The 20,338-nt window shown below is 45.3% G+C and overlaps 2 protein-coding genes across 4 annotated transcripts in view; both read right to left on the bottom strand.

The window, feature by feature from the left end:
• c5 (complement component 5) overlaps positions 1-11,765 on the bottom strand; it is a 39,439-nt gene extending 27,674 nt beyond the window's left edge. The window contains exons 1-11 of one of the 3 annotated variants that reach the window (XM_082553380.1): positions 11,690-11,765; positions 8,391-11,206; positions 8,120-8,188; positions 5,352-5,547; positions 5,115-5,268; positions 1,611-1,681; positions 1,432-1,529; positions 1,274-1,356; positions 1,100-1,190; positions 904-1,012; positions 1-30 (exon numbers count right to left, since the gene is read on the bottom strand). The exon at positions 1-30 is cut by the window's left edge and continues 103 nt beyond it. In XM_082553380.1, the coding sequence (XP_082409506.1) occupies positions 1-30; positions 904-1,012; positions 1,100-1,190; positions 1,274-1,356; positions 1,432-1,529; positions 1,611-1,681; positions 5,115-5,268; positions 5,352-5,547; positions 8,120-8,187 (900 nt within the window). In that variant the 5' untranslated portion in view covers position 8,188; positions 8,391-11,206; positions 11,690-11,765. Of the gene's footprint in view, positions 31-903; positions 1,013-1,099; positions 1,191-1,273; positions 1,357-1,431; positions 1,530-1,610; positions 1,682-5,114; positions 5,269-5,351; positions 5,548-8,119; positions 11,207-11,689 lie in introns of all 3 variants that reach the window. The other 2 variants (XM_082553381.1, XM_082553379.1) reach the window with 2 other exon arrangements.
• Positions 11,766-13,301: 1,536 nt separating this feature from the next.
• On the bottom strand, positions 13,302-19,935 carry LOC309718296 (PR domain zinc finger protein 12-like). Its single transcript, XM_082553384.1, has 6 exons — positions 18,656-19,935; positions 17,459-17,524; positions 17,219-17,343; positions 16,114-16,269; positions 15,152-15,266; positions 13,302-13,785 (listed from the first exon to the last, which is right to left on the bottom strand). The coding sequence occupies exons 1-6, from the start codon at positions 18,900-18,902 to the stop codon at positions 13,313-13,315; spliced, it is 1,182 nt and encodes a 393-aa protein (XP_082409510.1). The 5' UTR covers positions 18,903-19,935; the 3' UTR covers positions 13,302-13,312.
• Between the last annotated feature and the right edge of the window lie 403 nt (positions 19,936-20,338).

Here is a 20,338-nt window from a genome sequence, read left to right as displayed (position 1 = left end):
ATTCACATGCACGTCACCTGCTGAGGACAACTGAAAGAGACACACACAGACACCGCTGTCAAAGAAACACAACAGATATGAGTTACATGATGAGAGTCACCTGGAGGAGGATCGTCAATAACCTAACACCACTAGAATAATGTCAGCTTCTCTTTAGGCAGGTAACACCCTAAAAATACGCCCAAAGTTAGAAACACTGACCACATCAACTGTCAGTGGGATTGCTGTAAGAGGTTCATAGATAATTTGCAGATGCAGCAAACACAGTGTTTCTGCAGTCTTGGTGCCAAAGTTCAAATCAACATTCTGAAATGTGAGCTGGTTCTTAAAAAACACCAGCACTGTGAAGCAGCTGGACAAAGAGCCTGACTATCCCCCAAAGTCCAGTCAAAGATTTGATTGAAGACTGCTTAAACCAGGAGGACAAACTGATTCACTCTGCGATCTTTTTAAGAGACCACATCGAGCATTCCCACCTCCACACGGAGCTGAAGTTCAGTACCTGTTTGGAGACCTGTAAGATTTGTGACAACCTCTGGCATTCAGATCAAGTGAGTAGTGTACGAGGTGAATACCATGGCAGGTCTCGCACACACCACACAGGTCTGAGCTAAAATGGACCGTCTGTGACTTCAAAACATCTGTTTTGGTTATTAGTAAACTTGCCTGATAAAATAAATCCATAACAGTCTAAATATTGAAAAAACAACTATAAAAGTTACAAAAAGTCAAAGTAATACATCAGTCATCCTGAAAAAGCTGAACATTTGGATACCTGGATGGTTTCTGTAGCATAAAACAGCTGGAGCACGAGTGAAATGGTTCAAATAACAATACTGTCAACATTAATCAGCATTAATAATAATAATAACAAGTGTCCTGGTGTTTGTTCATGTCTCTTACACTTTCTCTGATGATAGAGTTTGGGATGATAACTGGCGGACTTTTCCCACTAACATAGCCGTAGCGCAGAAACACGTCACCATCAGCCACCGGAGCGCCGTGGAGATACCTGGGACAGGTAAAAATACCACTCGTGTGTAACTGACAGCTTTAAATTATTTGAAAGTCTATAAACAGTGCAGAAATGTTTATTCACCTGGCTGAAACCTTGAAGTTGAAACTGGTGAATAAATTGTGACTGATGTAATTTGCTTCTGGTTCCACTTGGATGGAGAAACTGGGAAGAACTGATGCAGGGTGAAAGCCATTAATAACGCGTGTTTTACCCTCGATCAGCACCAGCAGTTTGCTTCATGATATTATAATGTACCGTATTCTCTAACTTCAAAGTCGGTGGTTGCTGTTGTGGTGAAATCATTGGAGTAAGAAGCTTCAATGGACCAAATGCCCAACCTGGAATCACAGACACGACCTTAGATACACGACCACGCAGCTGTGTGTCGCTTGTTTTACACTCTTATTTCTTACTTTGGGTTGACGGGGATCTTAAAGGGGTTTTGCAGAGATGGGATTCCATTGTTCACATCGACCATCTCCACAATGTCCACTGTTGTATGGTCCGGGTCCTGGCGGGAGGGAGAGGGTAAGATATTATGGAACCCATCACTGCACCCACCTGCTACTACACAGGACAACTTCCCGCTTACCTTAAATGTCAGGTAGACGCTGCGATTAGCCGGTCTCAGCTCCTGGTTCAAGGAGAACGCCCTCACTTTGACTGGGAACAGAAGCACAGCTGTATGAGTGACAAGGGTGATGGTGTAACGGAGAACCTGAAAGAGGATCGTCTGAATTTTTAGGTTAATGAGAACCATCCGACTACAGAAACCATGACAAAGACAGCCTGAAAGATGAACTCCAGCTCTGAGCTGATGGAGACCTTAACAGGAACCCTATGCAAGGACTGGCTGAGGAGATCTACCAAACTCTATGAAGCCATATGAACCTGTTGATCAAAGACACCACACACCAATGCTTCTCATGGAAACTGAGGACACGTGTTAGAGCAGAGAGGAGACAGAACTGACTGACTTAGAGAGCGAGGGGGCGGAGTCTCCAGTGGACTTCCAGGTATACGAACCCTCTCCCACATGCAGGTAGCTGTACTGTTACCTTCTTTGATCATGTCCACAAGTCTCAAAAGGCTGATTCTGTCCATCTGGTTCTGTTCGGTGGGAGAAATGTTTCATCATCATCAGGTGACTCCTTCAGTCTCAGCTGACTGCAGGTTTCAACCTTATAAACAGCACATTTGTACTGACTGACACTAGCAGCACTGAATGAACGATGGGCTGTGAGGTCAGTTTATGACCATGTACCATTCACAGAGAGTTGGGGAATGGCTACAATCACAGCATTGTAAGATGGTGACAGATGTACCCTTAGGCTCCCTCCTCCATTCAGAGATGGTCTTTCCCTTTTCACGTAAATGACCTCCTTGACTCCGCCCTCAAACCAGCGTTCCTCCCTGTCCAGGATGTGTACATCCCCCATCCTTGAACAGCCCGTTCTCACTCCCGAGGCGTAACATGCCGATGTTTTGTCACGTCCCGCGGCGTTCCTGAGGAACGCGAAAGGAGACCTTCGGCGTTCTTATGGTACACTGCGGGTTATGGCTGAAATCCAGTGCAATGATGCTCCCGCGGTAATAGACGTTCCAGCCCTGTATTCCAGCCCTAAACCTAACCTTATTCCTGACCTTAACCGGGACTTTAATGATGTTAAGTAGCGTGTTTCTAAGCGATGTGAAGAAAAAGAGCGAATGTGTAGATTGAGTCCAGACGGTACTCCATCCATCCATCCATTCACTTCTGCTTATCCTTTTCAGGGTCGCGGGGGGCGCTGGAGCCTATCCCAGCTGTCATAGGGCGAGAGGCGGGGTACACCCTGGACAGGTCGCCAGTCTGTCGCAGGGCCAACACACAGGGACAGACAACCATTCACACTCACTTTCAAACCTAGTGACAATTTGGATTATCCAATTAACCTATCCCCACAAGCTGCATGACGGTGGGAGGAAGCCGGAGTACCCGGAGGGAACCCACGCGAACACGGGGAGAACATGAGAACTCAGACGGTTCTCATATTTCCTCATTTTTCCGAGGTCGTCATTTAGGAACGTAGTGTGTAGCCGAAAACGTAATATGTTGACGATTTGTCACCTAGCGTAAAATGTTATGCTTTGGGAGTGAGAACGTGTTGCCTTGAAAGAGTGACCACTGGCCTGTAGGCGTAAACAGACTGCAGAGTCCTGGCCTGACGAGGTGGCCCTGCTGTGTTGCCAGAGCTTGTTTGGTTTCCCCGATGTATAAATCCTGCCAATCCTCCTGCACCATGTTACTCTGTTTGTGTTGGGGACCCGATCCTTGGGGTGGACCAGTTTTTGGCGCAGCGTGTTTTGAGGTTTAAAAGCCACAGAGACCCGGTGTTTAGAAAAAATGCGTCTCAGCTGCTCCGATACTCCTGACACGTACAGGATCACTACAGGTTTTGCTTAGGCAGCGGTTGTCCTTCTCTCCTGGATCGGCTGGAGCCAACAGCACACAGACTCAGGAGGGAGCAGCCCCCCGACCAGTGGCCCAACTGGATCTCCAGTTATATGACCTCTTTTACACATTGGACATTGAACTGTAATTTGCTATGATACAGGTACATTGATACAGTGGTTAACATGCAGCTGGAATTCAGATTGAAGTTATTTATCTGTTCTCTTAAACAGACATCTCCAAATCAGCAGCTGATGGTTCCAGTCCAGCTATGCCTGAAGCTCCCAAAGGACATTTTATAAACATCAGCTTAGATGGTACGCCCCTCCATCATAAAAACATTTAACTGATGTATCTGTGTCTTTGTATTCCTGATGATACAGACAATGAGCTCATAATGCTGCTGATCACACACAGCAGTAACACAGTTGTCTGTAAAATCTGATTCTTTCTTCTTTAATCTGCACGCATGAGGAAAAAAGTTCAACTCACTGAGTAATATTTGATCTTTTCCACCTGATTCATTATTATCAGGAAGTCCTAAAAACTCCCTGAAAAGCCTTCAGCTGATCCAAAATGCTGCAGCAAGAGTCCTGACAGGGACTAGAAAGAGAGAGCAGATTTCTCCTGTTTGGCTTCCTGTTAAATCCAGAATTCAAAATCCTGCTCCTCACATACAAGGTCTTAAATAATCAGGCCCCATCTTATCTTAATGACCTTGTAGTACCATATCACCCTATTAGAGCACTTCGCTCTCGCTCTGCAGGCCTACTTGTTGTTCCTAGAGTATTTAAAAGTAGAATGGGAGGCAGAGCCTTCAGTTTTCAGGCCCCTCTTCTGTGGAACCAGCTTCCAGTTTGGATTCAGGAGACAGACACTATCTCTACTTTCAAGATTAGGCTTCAAACTTTCCTTTTTGCTAAAGCATATAGTTAGGGCTGGACCAGGTGACCCTGAATCCTCCCTTAGTTATGCTGCAATAGATGTAGGCTGCCGGGGGATTCCCATGATGCACTGGGTGTTTCTACCTCACTCACTATGTGTTAACAGACCTCTCTGCATTGAATCATATCTGCTATTAACCTCTGTCTCTCTTCCACAGCATGTCTTTATCCTGTCTTCCTTCTCTCACCCCAACCGGTCGCAGCAGATGGCCCCGCCCCTCCAGGTGAAGTTTTTCCTTCCCACTGTCGCCAAAGTGCTTGCTCAAAGGGGGTCATATGATTGTTGGGTTTTTCTCTGTATGTATTATTGTAGGGTCTACCTTACAATATAAAGCACCTTGACACTGTTGTTGGGATTTGGAGCTGTATAATTTGTGATTTGTGGTCCAGTTCTGAAGCTCTCGTGCCCATCGTTGGTACTGTCAGCTGAACACGGGTCAGCGCGGGTAACGTGATTGGTCCGTGACTATGCGTCCCTTATGCAACAAACTGCATGCTCTGTGTACTGTGGCACCTTTCTATCAGAACCACCATGAACTTCTTCTGCAGTTTGAGCTCCAGCAGCCTCAACAGGCCACACCCTCTATCCTCTGACCCCCAAACCAGTCTGTCTTTATGACTACAAGACAACCACCTGACTAGCTGAGTGTAAAGATGGGTTATAAAACATAAGATTAATGAGGAGAAGGCTGGAGTCTGAACTGGGACAAACTTCTCTCACCGCTCTGACGCGGCGTGTACAGCGGTTTGTCGGTTTGGATGAACAGGAAGCCATTGGTGCGACTGATGGGCACAGACTGGTGCTGATTGATCACGTCTGACTGCACATGGAGAATCACATGATTTGCACTCTTGTCCAGCTGGTTTGGGTACAGCTGTAAAAAGGAAGTGACATCATAAGTATTTCAGATGCCTTCAGTTAAACTGCAGGTGTTAGCCTGTTAGCATCTTTTCTCACCCGGACTTTGGCGTCAGCCTGGTGGTTATTTTGTGCATTGAGGGTCACGACCTCCCGAGCCAGAACCCGGTGATTCGGAGCCATTGACGTCTTCAGGAACAGGTAGACGTTGACTTCACCTGTAAAACCAAACAGCTGCACCACCACGGTCTCCACGGCGTCCAGGCGGAGTGATAGAGGTGCCGTTATCAGATACCTGAGAGAGGAGACGTTTTAAAGTGATGCATATTTAGGTTGTTATCAGTTTGTCACGTTCGTCTAGAGCGGCTTATGCTGTTGATACTTGCACATATCATCAGCACATACAGTCTGTGAACGTTTGTCCAGACTCGTATCAAATTTAAATTTAAGAAATTACATTTTCAAAAAGCATATTTATGCTCAATGAATATTCTGCTGTTATTCCAATGAGTCAGAAACAACTCAAAGCTAGCGCTCCATGGTCTAAGTAGCTTGGAAAGAAGAGCATCTGGACTTCTGTAAGTTGCTTGAAGACGTTTCACCTCTCATCCAAGAAGCTTCTTCAGTTCTAGGGTCAAATGGCGGAGAGTCCCCCCAAAGAGGGACAAAGGACCCCCTGATGATCCTCCACCTAATCACACGAGCCAAGGTGTGAAAACGGGTGTGGGTCACAATCAACCAGGGTTTCGGGTGAGCTCATTGTGAAACCTAGCCCCACCCTGTCATGTGACTAACTGAGGTCAGATGGCCCTGGATGTGGGCGTTAAGGTGTCTGGATTATAGGCAGACAGTTGGGGTCATAAGCCCCGCCTCTGTTCAAAGATGGCCGTTCAAAGTGGACAAAGATGCTTCTTTCACTCCTCTTTCAAACCATCTGTCTTCTCTTTAGAAGACGGAGACCTCCATAATCACTCCTTGGCTCGTGCGATTATGTAGAGAGGATAGTCTAATCTGGGACTCTCCACCATTTAACCTTATACCTGAAGAAGCTTCTCAGATGAAGCGTCGTCAAGCAGCTTAAAGAAGTCCAGACCCTTTTCTTTCCGAGCTCCTTGGACTACGATGACCTGGATGACTGAGAACCTTCACAGACTCACACTCCATGCAAGCTACGAGTTGTTTCCCCCACACACATCCTCACAAGTCCAATGCTCTCAATCTCCAGGAAGTACCCAAAGAGTTCAAAGGTGTCTTTAAAGGGTGAAACAAACCTTTAGTAGTTTTTTCCACCTTCTTATTTCGGGGTCTTTAAAGTCAACTGGATGTAATTTTGGTTTATTTCAGGCTGCTGGAAACTCAGAACTCGGTGTGAAGATTTCAGTTTATCACATAGTGCCAACTCACAACAACGTTATCTTGCAGCTCTTTTTATCGAAAGACTACATGTTAGGTTTTGTATTGTTGATTGTCATTTATGCTTAGAAATATTTAACCATATATGCTTAGAGGTGTATAATCAATTGTGTAGTGATAGTCTGCAAACTTTGTGTGCATTAGAGAGCACTCTGGGAGCACGAGAGAGGTCGTACCTTGTCTTATTGTTTTATGGTAGGATTAACGTAGCTACGTCTGTTCTAGTCTAAGTGCTTTAAATGCTGGACTTCCTCACCGTGTTATCAGAATCAGAATCAGAATCAGAATCAGAATACTTTATTGATCCCTGGGGGAAATCTAGGGTGAACCATCTAGGGTGAGGGGGAGGCTACCCTCTTCCTGACCAAGGATGTTTGCGTTTGTGCTTTTATGTTATAGGACCCTTTGATCAGCAGTAATGCACACACACACACACACACACACACACACACACACACACACACACACACACACACACACGGTACTCTTTGTTTGTATGTAGACATCATATGTTAATGAACCTATGCATATTCATGTAGCCTCAATAAAACAACAGTGTTACGGGAGAACGAACGAGAGCAACTGGGGTCAAGCGAAGGAACGGCGTCTGTCCGGTTCTCTCCCGTGCACGAGAAACATGAAGAACTTTGCCTACTTCGTGTCTTGCTTGCGGTGTAATTATATTGCCTTCAACGTTCCAGCGAATAGGTTCAAGCTACAAACCTATCACTACAAACTTTGTTGCAGCTGCAAATTTAAAATGCTGGTTGCAAAAACAGCCCCGACTGCTCTGCACCTGTACTGGAACCTGCTGAAGCCTTGGTAAACATGACCGTTGAGCAAGGGGGCGTTTGGGTTGGTTAACGCTCTCCTGGAGGTGTGTGACTCACCCGGTCAAATGTGATTGGTCAACAAAAGCTTCTTGCACAAAAACCTTGTCCCTGTCTATAGAGGTTATTGATTCTGTGGTTCTTAACCTCTTAACACCCACAGGTTTCCACCGACCTGTTTGGAATAGGATCACATTTATATGGAATTTTCACCTGTTTGGCGTGCCGGAAAGCTGGAAGGTCAAAATGGATCTATGAGATTTGGTTGAGAGGTAAAATCTTCTAGTTTGAAAAGCTGGGCATGTTTAGCATGTGGGGAAATTCAACCTAACCTTAACCCTCACTTATCCACTGGTGACCTGATGGACGGTAAACAGGACTAACGAGGACCACGCTGACTCTCTGCTGTTTGACACGGCCGGCCTGATTGAGGAAATGCAGGACGCTACAAGCTTCTTTGTGCTTGGGCATCAAATAAGTTGTTCTGACCCTTTGTTTCTTCTGCACACCCTGCAGCTGAACATGAACACAGCTGTTTAAGCCCAAAACAGCTGTGGCAGTAAATGGGAGGCTGCAGGGTAATAAAACATTCATTAACAAGTAATAAAGTTCAAACAGACTTACGAGCTGGACTGAGCCTCCGACCTCCAGCAGAGAAGCCACACACACGCGAGGAGGACACACACCTTCATCCTGAAGGTAAGAAGCACACTGAGCTCTGCAGAGAACTGAGCGACACAGCTGGATTTGATTAGTTATTCATTTACTCGGCTATTGGCAAACGGCTGGGGGTCCTCAATGAAACACAACCGAGGTGGAAGCTCCTGTTTGTTTGTATGCAGAGCTGAGTGTGTAACAAAGGTGAGTTTACTCAGCAGGGGGTTTTGGGTCTTACCTAACACTGTTGACTCTCAGGTTATCAGAACGCAGGCAGTCACCTGTCTGCTGCCGGCCGGGCTCCTCGCGACGCCAGAAAACACGATCAAAGGTCAACACTAAAGCATTTTGGAGAATTTTAATAAAACAGACCAACTGAGTGAGGTGTTGTTAGCGCCCACTAGAGGGCGCGGTGACCACAACAAGAGCAAACAACGTCTGAAGGCTGAGACTGCTGTGAGATCAGATCTGGGTTTTCTGGTGGTTCTGCTCTTACTGGGCTGCAGACCTCCGAGGCCTTTCTGTCTCTGAGGAGCATCTGCACCACCAGGTGTTGCACCACCTGGGAATTGGGGCCATCAGAATCCATCTAAACCCGGAGAAACTGCAACCCTTGATGAACATCTTCTACAGTCCTACGTTTTGTACCTGGTTTGGGTTGCGGGTCCCTCACAGACTGTCGCTGTCCCGGGTTTGTGTTTGCGTGGAAGTGTTAGTTATTTCTGGAATGAGGTTTGAGATCTTGTGTATTGTTTCTCTGCTCTGCTCGTATCTGTCTCTCCCTCAGCTCAGTCATGTCTGGGCCTCTGTCTCATGTGCACTGAGATTGTCACGGTTCTGGGTCATGTTGACCCAGCTTTCTGTTTTTCATCCTTTGGTGTTTTTCTAGATTATGATTTATGATTTGATTTATCAGTGATACTGTTTTGATTATGATTATTATTTAGTAGACTTTGGTCAGTGTCGAGTCTGTCTCTCTCTGTCTAGTCTGTGTCTTAGTAAAGTGTGTTTTGTTTCCTGTTTTACTTTGAAGGTTCTTGTTCCTGTCTGATGTCAGTGTTCCGGCTTTGCTCTCCCTGTCTCGTTAGGTCTTATTTCTCCCAGCTGTGTCCCCCTTCTGTCTCTAATTCCTTGATGACTCCCTCAGTGTATTTAAGCCCAGTGTGTCTTTGTGTCAGTGTCGCGTCGTTAACGTCTGTTCACCCGCACTTGCTGTGTGTTCATGATTTCCAGTCCTCCTGCATCTCAGTTTAGAGTTTTGTTTGCTTTTGTGAGTTTTGTAAAGCTGCATTTTCAGTTGAACCCTCGTTTCCTAAGAGTCCTGCATTTTGGGTCCACCACTCCTGCCTGCCTGCCACACAGCCGACCATGACAGAGATCAGTTTGCTTCCATTATGTTTGTTTGCTCCAGCCGGGCTACGGTTAGGCTGCATTTGGGTCCTCGCTCCACACATCACTAAACACAGTGATGTGTTTAGTCACCTCACAGCGCACTGTTGTCAGTGCTACTAGTTTCAGTCAGTGTCCTGTTTATAAGGTTGGAGGCCTACACTCAGCTGAGACTGAAGTAGACTTGATGTCTCGAGACCACTTTTACGTGGTCTCCGTCTTGTCTCCGTCTTGTCTCCGTCTTGTCTCGGTCTCGCCGTCTCAGATCGACATAGTGGTCGGGAGATCTGGAGTCAACAGTTTCCATGACACACACCGTAACGTTCGATGATGTGTCATTTCAAAAGCATCAGCTCTAAGAGCCGTGCTTACAGAGCGCTTTGTAGTGAATCAGACTCGACTCCCACTGAGCGAGAGCCGCTCCTCACTTAATTTCCTTTGGCTGCTCAGCTCTCACACAGGGGCTCAGCTATGCTCCAATCCCTCCATATTGTGGCCAATCACATGCGAGGATATAGGATAATATCATTGTGTGAAAAACAGAGAGGGTGAGAGTCACGTGGAGCGTGCGTCCGTCCTCTCAGTGAGTGAGAGACAGCGGTGAGGAGGGCTGTGCATCGCAAAAACACATAATATGCCCGACACCCGTAAACGAAGCAGCATCTGGCTGCAGCTTAAAGACTTTTTGGTCTCGGTCTTGACGACAAGTCTAGATTGAAGAAGTCACTTGATGATGATGAAACGTTTCTCCCACTGAAACATCCAGATGAACACAGACACGTCCTGACTCCAGTACATGCCCACCAGCTAAACTATGCTGCACAGGGAACTGGTCCTTCCTCTGACTCCTCCTATCCCAGCATCTCCCTGTGTCGCACCAACACTAAGCGTCCTTCACAAACATCTGTTAGTCCCCCGTGACAGTCGTCTCCACCCACTCCACCCTGTCTGCACTGTCATCTTCACCTCTACACAACAGCAGTTTCATTAAAGACAACAAAAAAATTAAAAATCTCTAGCAGTGAAAAGAGGAAATAATCAAAAACCATCGGTGTCACTGACCACTTTGTAATTGTCAGTAAACAAACTTCATGCAGTGTTTGACCTTTTCCTTGTTAAAGCAGCCCAGCCAGTCTCCAACCTTCCCTTCATCGCAAACGTTCTTCAAAGAGCTGCAGCTCAGGAGGTCAATCGGGTCATCTACTTATTGGACGTTGGTGGTTCGATCTGGCTGCTCCAGTCTTGGGCAAGACACTAAATTCCCAGTTGATGCCATTGTGTGTGTGTGTGCATGCGTATGTGCGTGTGTGCATGCGTATGTGTGTGTGTGCATGCGTGTACGTCTGTGTGTGTGTGTGTGTGCATGCGTATGTGTGTGTGTGTGTGTGTGCATGTGTGTGTGTGTGTATGTGTGTGCGTGTATGTGTGTGTGTGTATGTGTGTATGTGTGTATGTGTGTGTGTATGTGTGTGTGTGTGTATGTGTGTGTGTGTGTGTGTGCATGTGTGTGTGTGTGTGTGTATGTGTGTGTGTGTGTGTGCATGCGTGTGTGTGTGTGTGTCACCAAGTGCTTCCTCACTGGAGCTTGTCAGATTCTTGGGTTTTCTCTGTATTATTGCAGGGTCTTTACCTTTACCTTAGCTTACAGTTGTCCTGAGGCGACTGCTGGGTGAAGATGAGATACAGTAACACTTTATTAAGAGTATATAGGCTCAAATACAGTGTCCCTTTTAGAAGTCAACATACTTCATTACCAATACATGTGCCATATATGACCTTCTACATATACATATACAGAGATAAAGTGACAATAGAATTATGTTCTGGGCATATCTCATGTTTATATTCACATTCTTATCTTTGACGATGCTAATTTACACAGCAGGAAATAAGGCCTGACAGCTAGTTGTCAGTTAACAGGCTCAGTCAGTTATTAGTGTCTCTTGTCATCATTCTGAGCATCATATACACAAATCAGGCCTCAGGGTAAAAAGTGGGGAAGAGAAAAAATTACAGTTCTCTTTTTTTCTATCAAACATATCTGTTAGCCCGTTTAGGCCTGCTAATTAGTTAGCATCACAGCTAAAACATTATCAGCATTAATAATGAAAAAACAGTAAAACATGCTAAATTTCAGACTCTACTTACTCTAATAAGTGGTGAACTTCTTCAGAGGGATTTAATGACTTTTTAGCAGACCGATTTGTTGGTCAGTGATGTGTTTGTAGCTAACATGTTAGCATGCAGCTAACGCTGCACCAAATATCAAAACACAACTTCCTTCTTCAGTGGTGAGCATGAGATAAAATACATGAATGTATTCATTAGCCTGCTAATTTGCCTTAGCAGGCTAATACATTTGTATGAAACTATCTGTAACTACCACGCTTTGTTAGGCTAGCAGGTACCATTTAAGCTTAAAGTGTTTAAAACTAAAACTTTTAGAGTGAAAGTAAAATAATGCTCTACATTTAAAATTTTCATTTGAGCTTTTTTAAATTAAATACATAACGTGTAAGCTAAAGTGCTAGCGTGGTGGCTAATGCTGCATAACAAGGCTAAAGTGTCAATAAAGTTGCTCTGATAATAGATGAATGTAGTCACAAATAGTTATTTTATAATTAACTCAACAAACTAACACATTACTACTGAATTAGTATTCAGGCACAGCATGCAGTCCTGTGAAAAACTGAGTCCACCCCACGCTTCAGCGGTAAGTAAAACCAGCATTCATTCATGCACAGCTCTCTGAGGTCTGGACTTTGACTGGACCGCTGCAGCAGCTTCATTCTTTTTTTTTTCCAGCCGTTCTGCTGCAGGTTTCCTGCTGTGCTTGTAATCAATGTCCGGTTTGGTCCAAGCTTTAGCTGTGAGACAGACGGCCTCACATGTGAATACTTTGGCATACAGAGGAGTTCATGGTTCATTCAGCGAGCCACCGTGCTGACAGTTGGTACGAGGTGTTGGTGGGGTTTGGCAACCTAAACTGAGAAGAGGCTTTCACTAGTAACCCTTCCATCCAAACAAAGGGTGGACTTAGGATTTCACAGACTGTGTTGTTGTTCATCAGATTTAAATCATTTTGAAACCAGTTAAGCAGCTGATATGTCCTGTACTTTCTTTTCACTATGACCACACCTGGACAAACTGACCAGGTGGGCTGTCTACCAGAAACTCAGTGTTGTCCTCTGAAGAAGTCTGAGTGTTGAAAGACTTGGCGACTTTAGCATCTTCTTCTTGTTTTCACACATACATGACATCCTTTAACACAGAAGCTGGAGCATGCAGACCAAAGCACGGCACACGTAAGCTCACAGACACAGATTCAAACATACATGAAGGACCGAACACGACTGGTCATGCAACAGGAGCCTGCATCTTTTGTTTCAGCTTGTCCTCACGAAGCAGCGCATTCAGAACAAACTGTACCAGTGTGTGGGGTACGGGGGGCGGAGGGTCATATGTCGGCTAAAACTCGTTTCCATGCATGTAACAGCGCCCCCCCTCACAGGAAGTGCCCTGGGTTGGGTGATGGAGCTGTTTGGAGGAGGACGTTTGTTTGTTGCCAGAGGTGAGTTTAATAACGAAGCTTTGCTTTTTCTTATTGTTGCTGTTTCTGCAGAAGACGATGGCGCCCTCTAGTGGTTGGTTGGAAACATCTCTCTGTGATTGGTTGATGAGACGTGAGCAGGTTCCTGTCTTATTTCCAGCCTGAAACGTGTCCATGTGCGCGTCAGTTATTTCAGCTCGTCTCCTCTCGCTGTCGCCCCATCACAGCACCATGGTGGGTATGTGGTGAACCAGCGACGCTGGGTGAGGCACGGCGGTCAGCTGGGGAGGGTGAGGAGGAGGCGGCGAGTGCGTCGAGTGCACCCCACCTCCGCCTCCAACCACCAGTACACCTCCTCCTGGGGCGGCGCTGTCCCCCGTGGGGCGGTGCCTGGCGCTCTTCTGGTGCGCCCGCAAACCAGCCAGCTGCGAGTACGCGGACTGGCAGACGTGGCACTTGTAAGGGCGCTCTCCGGTGTGCAGCCGGACGTGGTTCCTCAGTGTGGATGACTGGCTGAAGCGACGGTTGCAGAAGCGGCAGACGAACGGCTTGTCCAGAGTGTGGATGCGCATGTGGGAGCGAAGGTTGCTGCGAGAGTTGAAGCCGCGGTGGCAGATAACACATCGCATGCGCCCAAGACTGGTGGAAGAAGTGGAGGTCGTGGAGGTGGAGCCTTCACAGGTGTGGAAATCATCTGCAGAGAAGAAGAAGAGCTTCAGACTGAACTCTGAGACCACCGTCTCACCTGTGGAGAGGAACCTTTCAATTCAACTTTATTTATACAGCACCAAATCACAACAACAATCGCCTCACAGAGTGTTTCCTTCCCACTGTCACTGTCAAGCTTCTGCCCCAACAGCACCTCTCTGAAACTTGGCTTCTTCTTCTTCTTCTTCTTCTTCTTCTTCTTCTTCTTCTTCTTCTTCTTCTTATTATTATTATTATTATTATTATTATTATTATTATTATTATTATTATTATTATTATTATTATTATTATTATTATTATAATATATATATATATATAGCAGCACGGTGGCACGGTGGTTAGCACTGTTGCCTCACAGCAAGAAGGTCCTGAGTTCAATTCCACCATCAGGCCGGGGTCTTTCTGTGTGGAGTTTGCATGTTCTCCCCGTGTTTGCGTGGGTTCTCTCCGGGTACTCCGACTTCCTCCCACCGTCCAAAGACATGCAGCTTGTGGGGATAGGTTAATTGGATAATACAAATTGCCACTAGGTGTGAATGTGCGAGTGAATGTGAGTGTGAATGGTTGTCTGTCCCTGTGTGTTGGCCCTGTGACAGACTGGCGACCTGTCCAGGGTGTACCCCGCCTCTCGCCCTATGACAGCTGGGATAGGCTCCAGCGCCCCCCGCGACCCTGAAAAGGATAAGCGGAAGCGAATGGATGGATGGATATTATTATTATTATTATAACATTAAATATGTATGGAACTATATATATGTTATTTATTTTTCCTATAATAATGATTATTAGTTCTATGAATAGCAATCCAACAATAATATATTTGAACATATATGCATTAAATTTTTAATTTGTCATTTTATTATATTATTATTATTACTACAAATTTTAAATGTGTACACTTTTATACTAATGTGTACTTTAACTGCAATATTACAATGATATACTTATATTATCCATTATAACACACACACACACACACACACACACACACACACACACTTTTAATAAAACCAAATATAAAATATACATTTACTTTTTAAATAGTTATTATTCCAGACTGATTAAAGATAAATTAAATATACATTATTTTTCACACACATTCATAATAATATTAATTTTTATTTTCCAAAATAATATTTTATATCTGAAAGAACTTCATGTGTAATAATACTAATAATAGTAACAGTGTGATGGATTAAAGCCCTTTCGATGACTCCAACACAGATTTAATAAAATATCAATGAAACAATGTTTTTGCTGCTGTTTTCAGGGTTCTTGCAGCGCTGCTGGATGTTTGGCTAACTGAGTAGATTTATGAATGACCTCACTGATCAATAATCAATAATGATTACCGCTCTTGGTCTTCTTGCTCTGTTCGTCCTCTCCTCCAGGAATTCCAGGGATTCCCAGGAATGTGTTGTGAGAGTTTCCGTACCAGACGAGCAGCTCCTGGTCGGGAGGGATGGTCTGAGGAGGGAAGAGAAAAGAGGAAGAGCAATAAATACTTGAATCAGCGTTTACTTTATCATAGCAACATTACTGCGTTTCATTATCACAGTATTATTGTTTTATTGTAAATATTTGATTCTTTCTTTCAAACTTGTCATAAATTCTGAAACATTTTCAGAATTTATGTTTTTCTTTTCTTCAGTTCAAATCTGTTTAAATTTCAGCTGCATGTCGTTAACCTTCGAGCATCGAGTGGAGGGTTACGCTCAGACACCTGGAGGAGCCGGTCGAAGAACGGCGCCTGAAATCAGGCCGAGCTTCATCGCTCAAGGATTTATTTTAGAGAACAGGTGACGGCAGCGCGCTGAAGCTTCCCATGTTTCCTTCACATGGATCTGGAGTCTTCTCAGGCTGATCTGAGATCAGCTTTTCCAAACATGATGAAGCGACGTGGAATAACCACACCCTCCTCTGCTCCACTGCTCTTTTGGCTGTTTTGGTTGTTTCTGTAGTTGCTGTGCTGCTTCAGTGACCTTTGTGTGCACGTTTATGGTGTAAGTTAAGAGGCGTGTAGAGTCTGTAGAGGTGTGCAGTGATGTTGGGTTTATTCACTGAAACATGGTCGCCTTCCTTTATTTATTCCTTTGTTGTTCCAGCAGGCGGTTTGATAAAAGCAACGATAAATACTTCTGAGCAGACATGAGGAGGAAAAGATCCCTGAACCACCAAGAACCTCAGCCTCCAAACCACCAACATCTCTCCGTGAACGCAGGTGTACATGTACCTGGGTCACATGATGTCACCCTGCAGGTGGAAGCAGGTGCGATGATACCTGAGGAGCTGGAACATGGCGAGTTTCACTAACCTCCACCGCCTTGTAGAAGATGCTGCTGCCGATCTGGACCACCTCGAGGTTCTGCTCCTGCTCGTTCCTCGCACACTTGATGTACGTCATCCAGCTCCTCTGGTCCTCCTGACTCGCATCGATAAAATACCTGACTGTGCCGTCCTCATTAAACACCTGAGGAGGGAGGCAGGAAGAAGAAAGTAAACACCATTTCCAGCTAAAGTCATTAGTTTAGTGTTCTCACTAGGGGGTTATTTCAAAGACCTCATACACAGATAATAACTAAGCTTTTTGACATGCTAACCAGTGGAACTGCATATGAGGATCAGTTAACAGTTAGTTATCATCCTGCTAATCTGTTGGTTCAGTTATTTTAATAGCAAGCTAAGAATCAGCATATAAGTTTGTAAGTTAGATTAGCCATGTAACTTGTTGCAAGTAGTTGGATAGTTAACAGTTAACCATGTTGTTGATAAACCAATTAGCTGGCTAGGTAGCAATTGACTTGTTAGTTAGGTGTGAGCTAGCTAATATGCTAAAATCAAGTCACTAAACTTCTTAACCAGCAAACTTTAAGTAAATACTGAGGTTTGTCTGTAAAGGTCCAGCCAGCAGCTAGTTAACACTGGAAATAAGCTGAAAGACTCGATGGTTAACATTGAGTTAGCCTTCAGGTATTTGTTTAGCAAGTATGTTTGCATTTAGCCAGCCACTTGCTCGCTGTGAGTTTTATAAGTTAGCGGGGAGCTCGTTACTAGTAGGTGACTAATTAAGTAGAGTGTTAAAATTGAGTGAGTTAGTCTGACAGCTGGTAGAAAGTCGGCAGACTTCTTATAGCTTAAAGGGAGCAAAGACACGGCCCCAGAATCAAGCCTTGGGGAACTCCATGGGGGCAACGCTGAACCTAAAACCTTCCTCTGACAAAGACAAGGGTTTTTGTTTTTAATGATTTATTTATTTATTTTTAGGGAACACAAACAGCTGCTTTCCAGTAGAGGATAAGAAGGGTTATTTTTCATTATGAAACACACAAAGCTGCTCTAGAAAAAAAATCCAAGGAAAAAGAAAGACACCAAAACATGAGAGCTGGGACAGAGCAGTCTGAACGTGAACGTCGCCTCACCTCCCACATCAGGTTGTTGTTCTTGTACAGGTCGATGTGTTCAGGTGACACCAGGCGTCCGGTGAACGGACCCATCTCTGTCCCCGCTTTGATCCAGGTTTTGGAGAAAATGCCCAGACCTTCTCCTGGGACCACAGAAAACAGTGAAGAGAGGGCGTAAGAAGAACACGGCACCGGTGATCTGCGGCTGGTCTTTAAAGAGAGACCAGCAAACCCACAGAGGTTTACAGGTGAGCTTACCTGGGACTGAGCTCTGAGCGATGATCACCTCACTGGGTAAAACCAGGCTGGACAGCTTCTGCACCTCTGGACACAAACACAGCGCGCAGATTTTCATGTCAACATGTGTCACTCCTGCTTCTACAATTGGAATTCAAAAATGAAAATAGAAATGACAGCGCTGCTTCGAACTTTTTAAACGCATTTTAAACTGCGTCGGAAACGCTCGGAGCGCATTTTTCTGCCGGTTTATGGATGAAAAAGTCCCCGAAAGATGAATACCTGATGGAAGCAGCAGGAAATGTTCCCGAGAACACGTCTACAATCAGGAAAACCCCCTGGACATTATACGGGAGAGCTGAAGGAGCGCGCGGGGAGAGAAAAGCGGGAGTAAAGGCGTGAAGATGAAAGCTGAGGCCGCCGCGGGAAAACGCGACACGTCCGTCGGAGAGTTGACCCGGAGCATCCACCCGAAGCCCGGTCGCTCCTCCTAAATTGTCCCCAACGAACTTCACCCAGAACGGAAACGAATTTCACAATAAAATCACATTAAAATAAAAAAGAAGTGAGCGCGCGACAGCGAGAAACGGGCCGCGGCTCGCGCTTTGAAAGAGAGATCACGGACGTGATTACCGATCAGGAGCCAATCAGTCAGCAGCTGTTTGTTCATTAACAAACCATCCAAAGAATGTGATCAAATCTGATCAGTTATTGATGAGGATAATTAGCAACAAACAAACAAGAATCAATATTTTAAATTCATATTTAAACAGTTTAACAGATTTATTTTAAATACGAGTTTAAAGGTTAAATTAAATCTTTTTTCTGTTTCATTAAAGATTTTTATCTTTTTCGTTTTAGGCTCCAAAATTAAAATTTATGCGACACTTGTGTAAATATTTACAAATATTTGCAAATATTTGTAAATATAGAGAATAAATAAAACGAGTAAAAAAAAACAGAAGAAATGAGATCAATTATTATTATTATTATTATTATTATTGTCGTTGTTATTAATAATAGTATTATAGTAGGATAAGTAAAATAATATTTTGTGTGTTTGTTTGTTTTTTGTGTTGTGTGATGTGTGGACATACTGCAAATCAATTTGCCATTGGAGACAATAAAGTTACCACTGACATTATTATCATCATTATTATTATTATGCTTGTTGTTATCTGGTGTCTCCGTTTCTGAGCTGTACGGTTGGTCACTGACCTCCGGAGAAGGACTGCGCGAGCACCTCGGCGGTGAACGCGGTCTTGGGGCTCGCGCTCGGGGCGGTGCGGTCCTCGTGCTGCAGGTGATGCTGGTGCGGGTGGTGCTGCTGCTCGCCCAGCACGTGCCTCCAGCGCCCGTACAGGAAGCTGTGCAGGATGTCCGAGGTGATGATGTCCGCGAGGGACAGCGGAGGCTTGAAGCCCGGCTTCAGGCCCAGAGAGGAGCCGGGCAGCACGGAGCCCATGGCGGCGAGAGCCGAGGGGAGAGCCGAGGTCAGAGCCGGGGTCAGGGAGAAATCCTCCCGTTGAACAAATAAAAAAAAACAAAAAAACACAGTCAAAAACTCCTGTTTTACACCGACCGAGGAGCGAGGAGGAGACAGGAGCAGAGGAGCAGCTTGCGTGTCTCAGTAAGAGGTGAAGTTAAAATCCTGAGAGGAGCAGGAGCAAAGCGGGCGCGGGCCGTGTGGGGGGGTCTTTATATGGAGCTCCATCACCTCCTCCTCCTCTAACAGAGGGAGGGGGGAATCCTGCACGCGCTGTTATTGGCTCCGTTTACAGCTCGGCTCGTGACACCGACACCCCACCGGGAGGAGCGGAGCCGGGCCGGTACTGGACCGAGGCCCCGCGGAGGTCCAAGCCCTCTTAGGGCAGGACCTCATAGGGCAGGTGTTCACGCATGCGCAGGTCAGCTTCCTGGCGCGTGTTTCAGAGCTCACCTGCTCCTGCCTGAAGGCAGGGTTGGTAGTTTGATTTCAGCCCGCAGGTCAGGCTCATGGGCAGCTGATCAAACAAACAGCGATCAAACAGCTGATCGTTAAAAACAAAAACAGGAAACATTTCAGTTTACAACTACGTCACAAAACTGGGCGGAGACTAAAAGCGATAACAAAAATCAAATCCATCGATCAAATATGAGAAAAATGATCCTAACATCAGACTGAGACCCGCCCACAGCTCAGAAACTGTAACTGATGATAAACCGATGACTGATACATTGTTATCATTTTAATCAAGCTGACACAACAAATGCAGATGAATGTAAAATGTGTCATTTGTGTGTTTGAAATTCAATCTAACACAGATTTCTTCTGTTTAACAGGTTTGAAAATGAAGCGCAGGAATGTGTGTGTGTGTGTGTGTGTGTGTGTGTGTGTGTGTGTGTGTGTGTGTGTGTGTGTTTGGGGGGCTGAGTGACAGAGCAGAAAAACCGATTAGAGGACAACAGCTGCTTTCTTCATCACCTCCTCCTCATCCTCCCGCTGTCTCTCAACAGGATTATGATTCTCTCGCTCACTCTGATCTGTATTTATGAGCTTTTAAACATTTATTGTCCAAACACACACACACACACACACACACACACACACACACACACACACACACACACACACACACACACACAGCGTCATGAAGTGAGTGTGTGTGTGTGTGTGTACCTGTCTAGCTATCTTTGTGAGGACCGAAATCTGCATTCTACTTTACTTGTGAGAACAGTCACTTGTGAGGACACACACACACGCGCACGCACGCACGCACCCGCGCGCGCGCACACACACACACACACCGGTCTCACAAGTTTGAAGCCTTTTTGAGGCTCCAAATGTGGTTTTAGTGTCAGGGTTACCGTTAGGCTATGGTCAGGTTTAGGGTCAGGCGTTCATCTGTAATGGTTAGCGAA

Source organism: Aulonocara stuartgranti (genome assembly GCF_965226115.1).
Source record: "Aulonocara stuartgranti genome assembly, chromosome: 12".
Classification (NCBI taxonomy): Eukaryota; Metazoa; Chordata; class Actinopteri; order Cichliformes; family Cichlidae; genus Aulonocara; species Aulonocara stuartgranti.
This window is presented reverse-complemented; position numbering and strand designations above follow the sequence as displayed.

What these genes read in the sequence shown, in the direction of transcription:
- LOC309718296 (XM_082553384.1), bottom strand. Translation starts at nt 18,902, where the DNA reads ATGGGCTCCGTGCTGCCCGGCTCCTCTCTGGGCCTGAAGCCGGGCTTC. An exon ending in CGCGCAGTCCTTCTCCGGAG is followed by an intron (nt 17,525 to 18,655) that starts GTCAGTGACCAA and finishes GTTTGTGTCCAG; the next exon opens with AGGTGCAGAAGCTGTCCAGC. An exon ending in CGCTCAGAGCTCAGTCCCAG is followed by an intron (nt 17,344 to 17,458) that starts GTAAGCTCACCT and finishes CTGTGGTCCCAG; the next exon opens with GAGAAGGTCTGGGCATTTTC.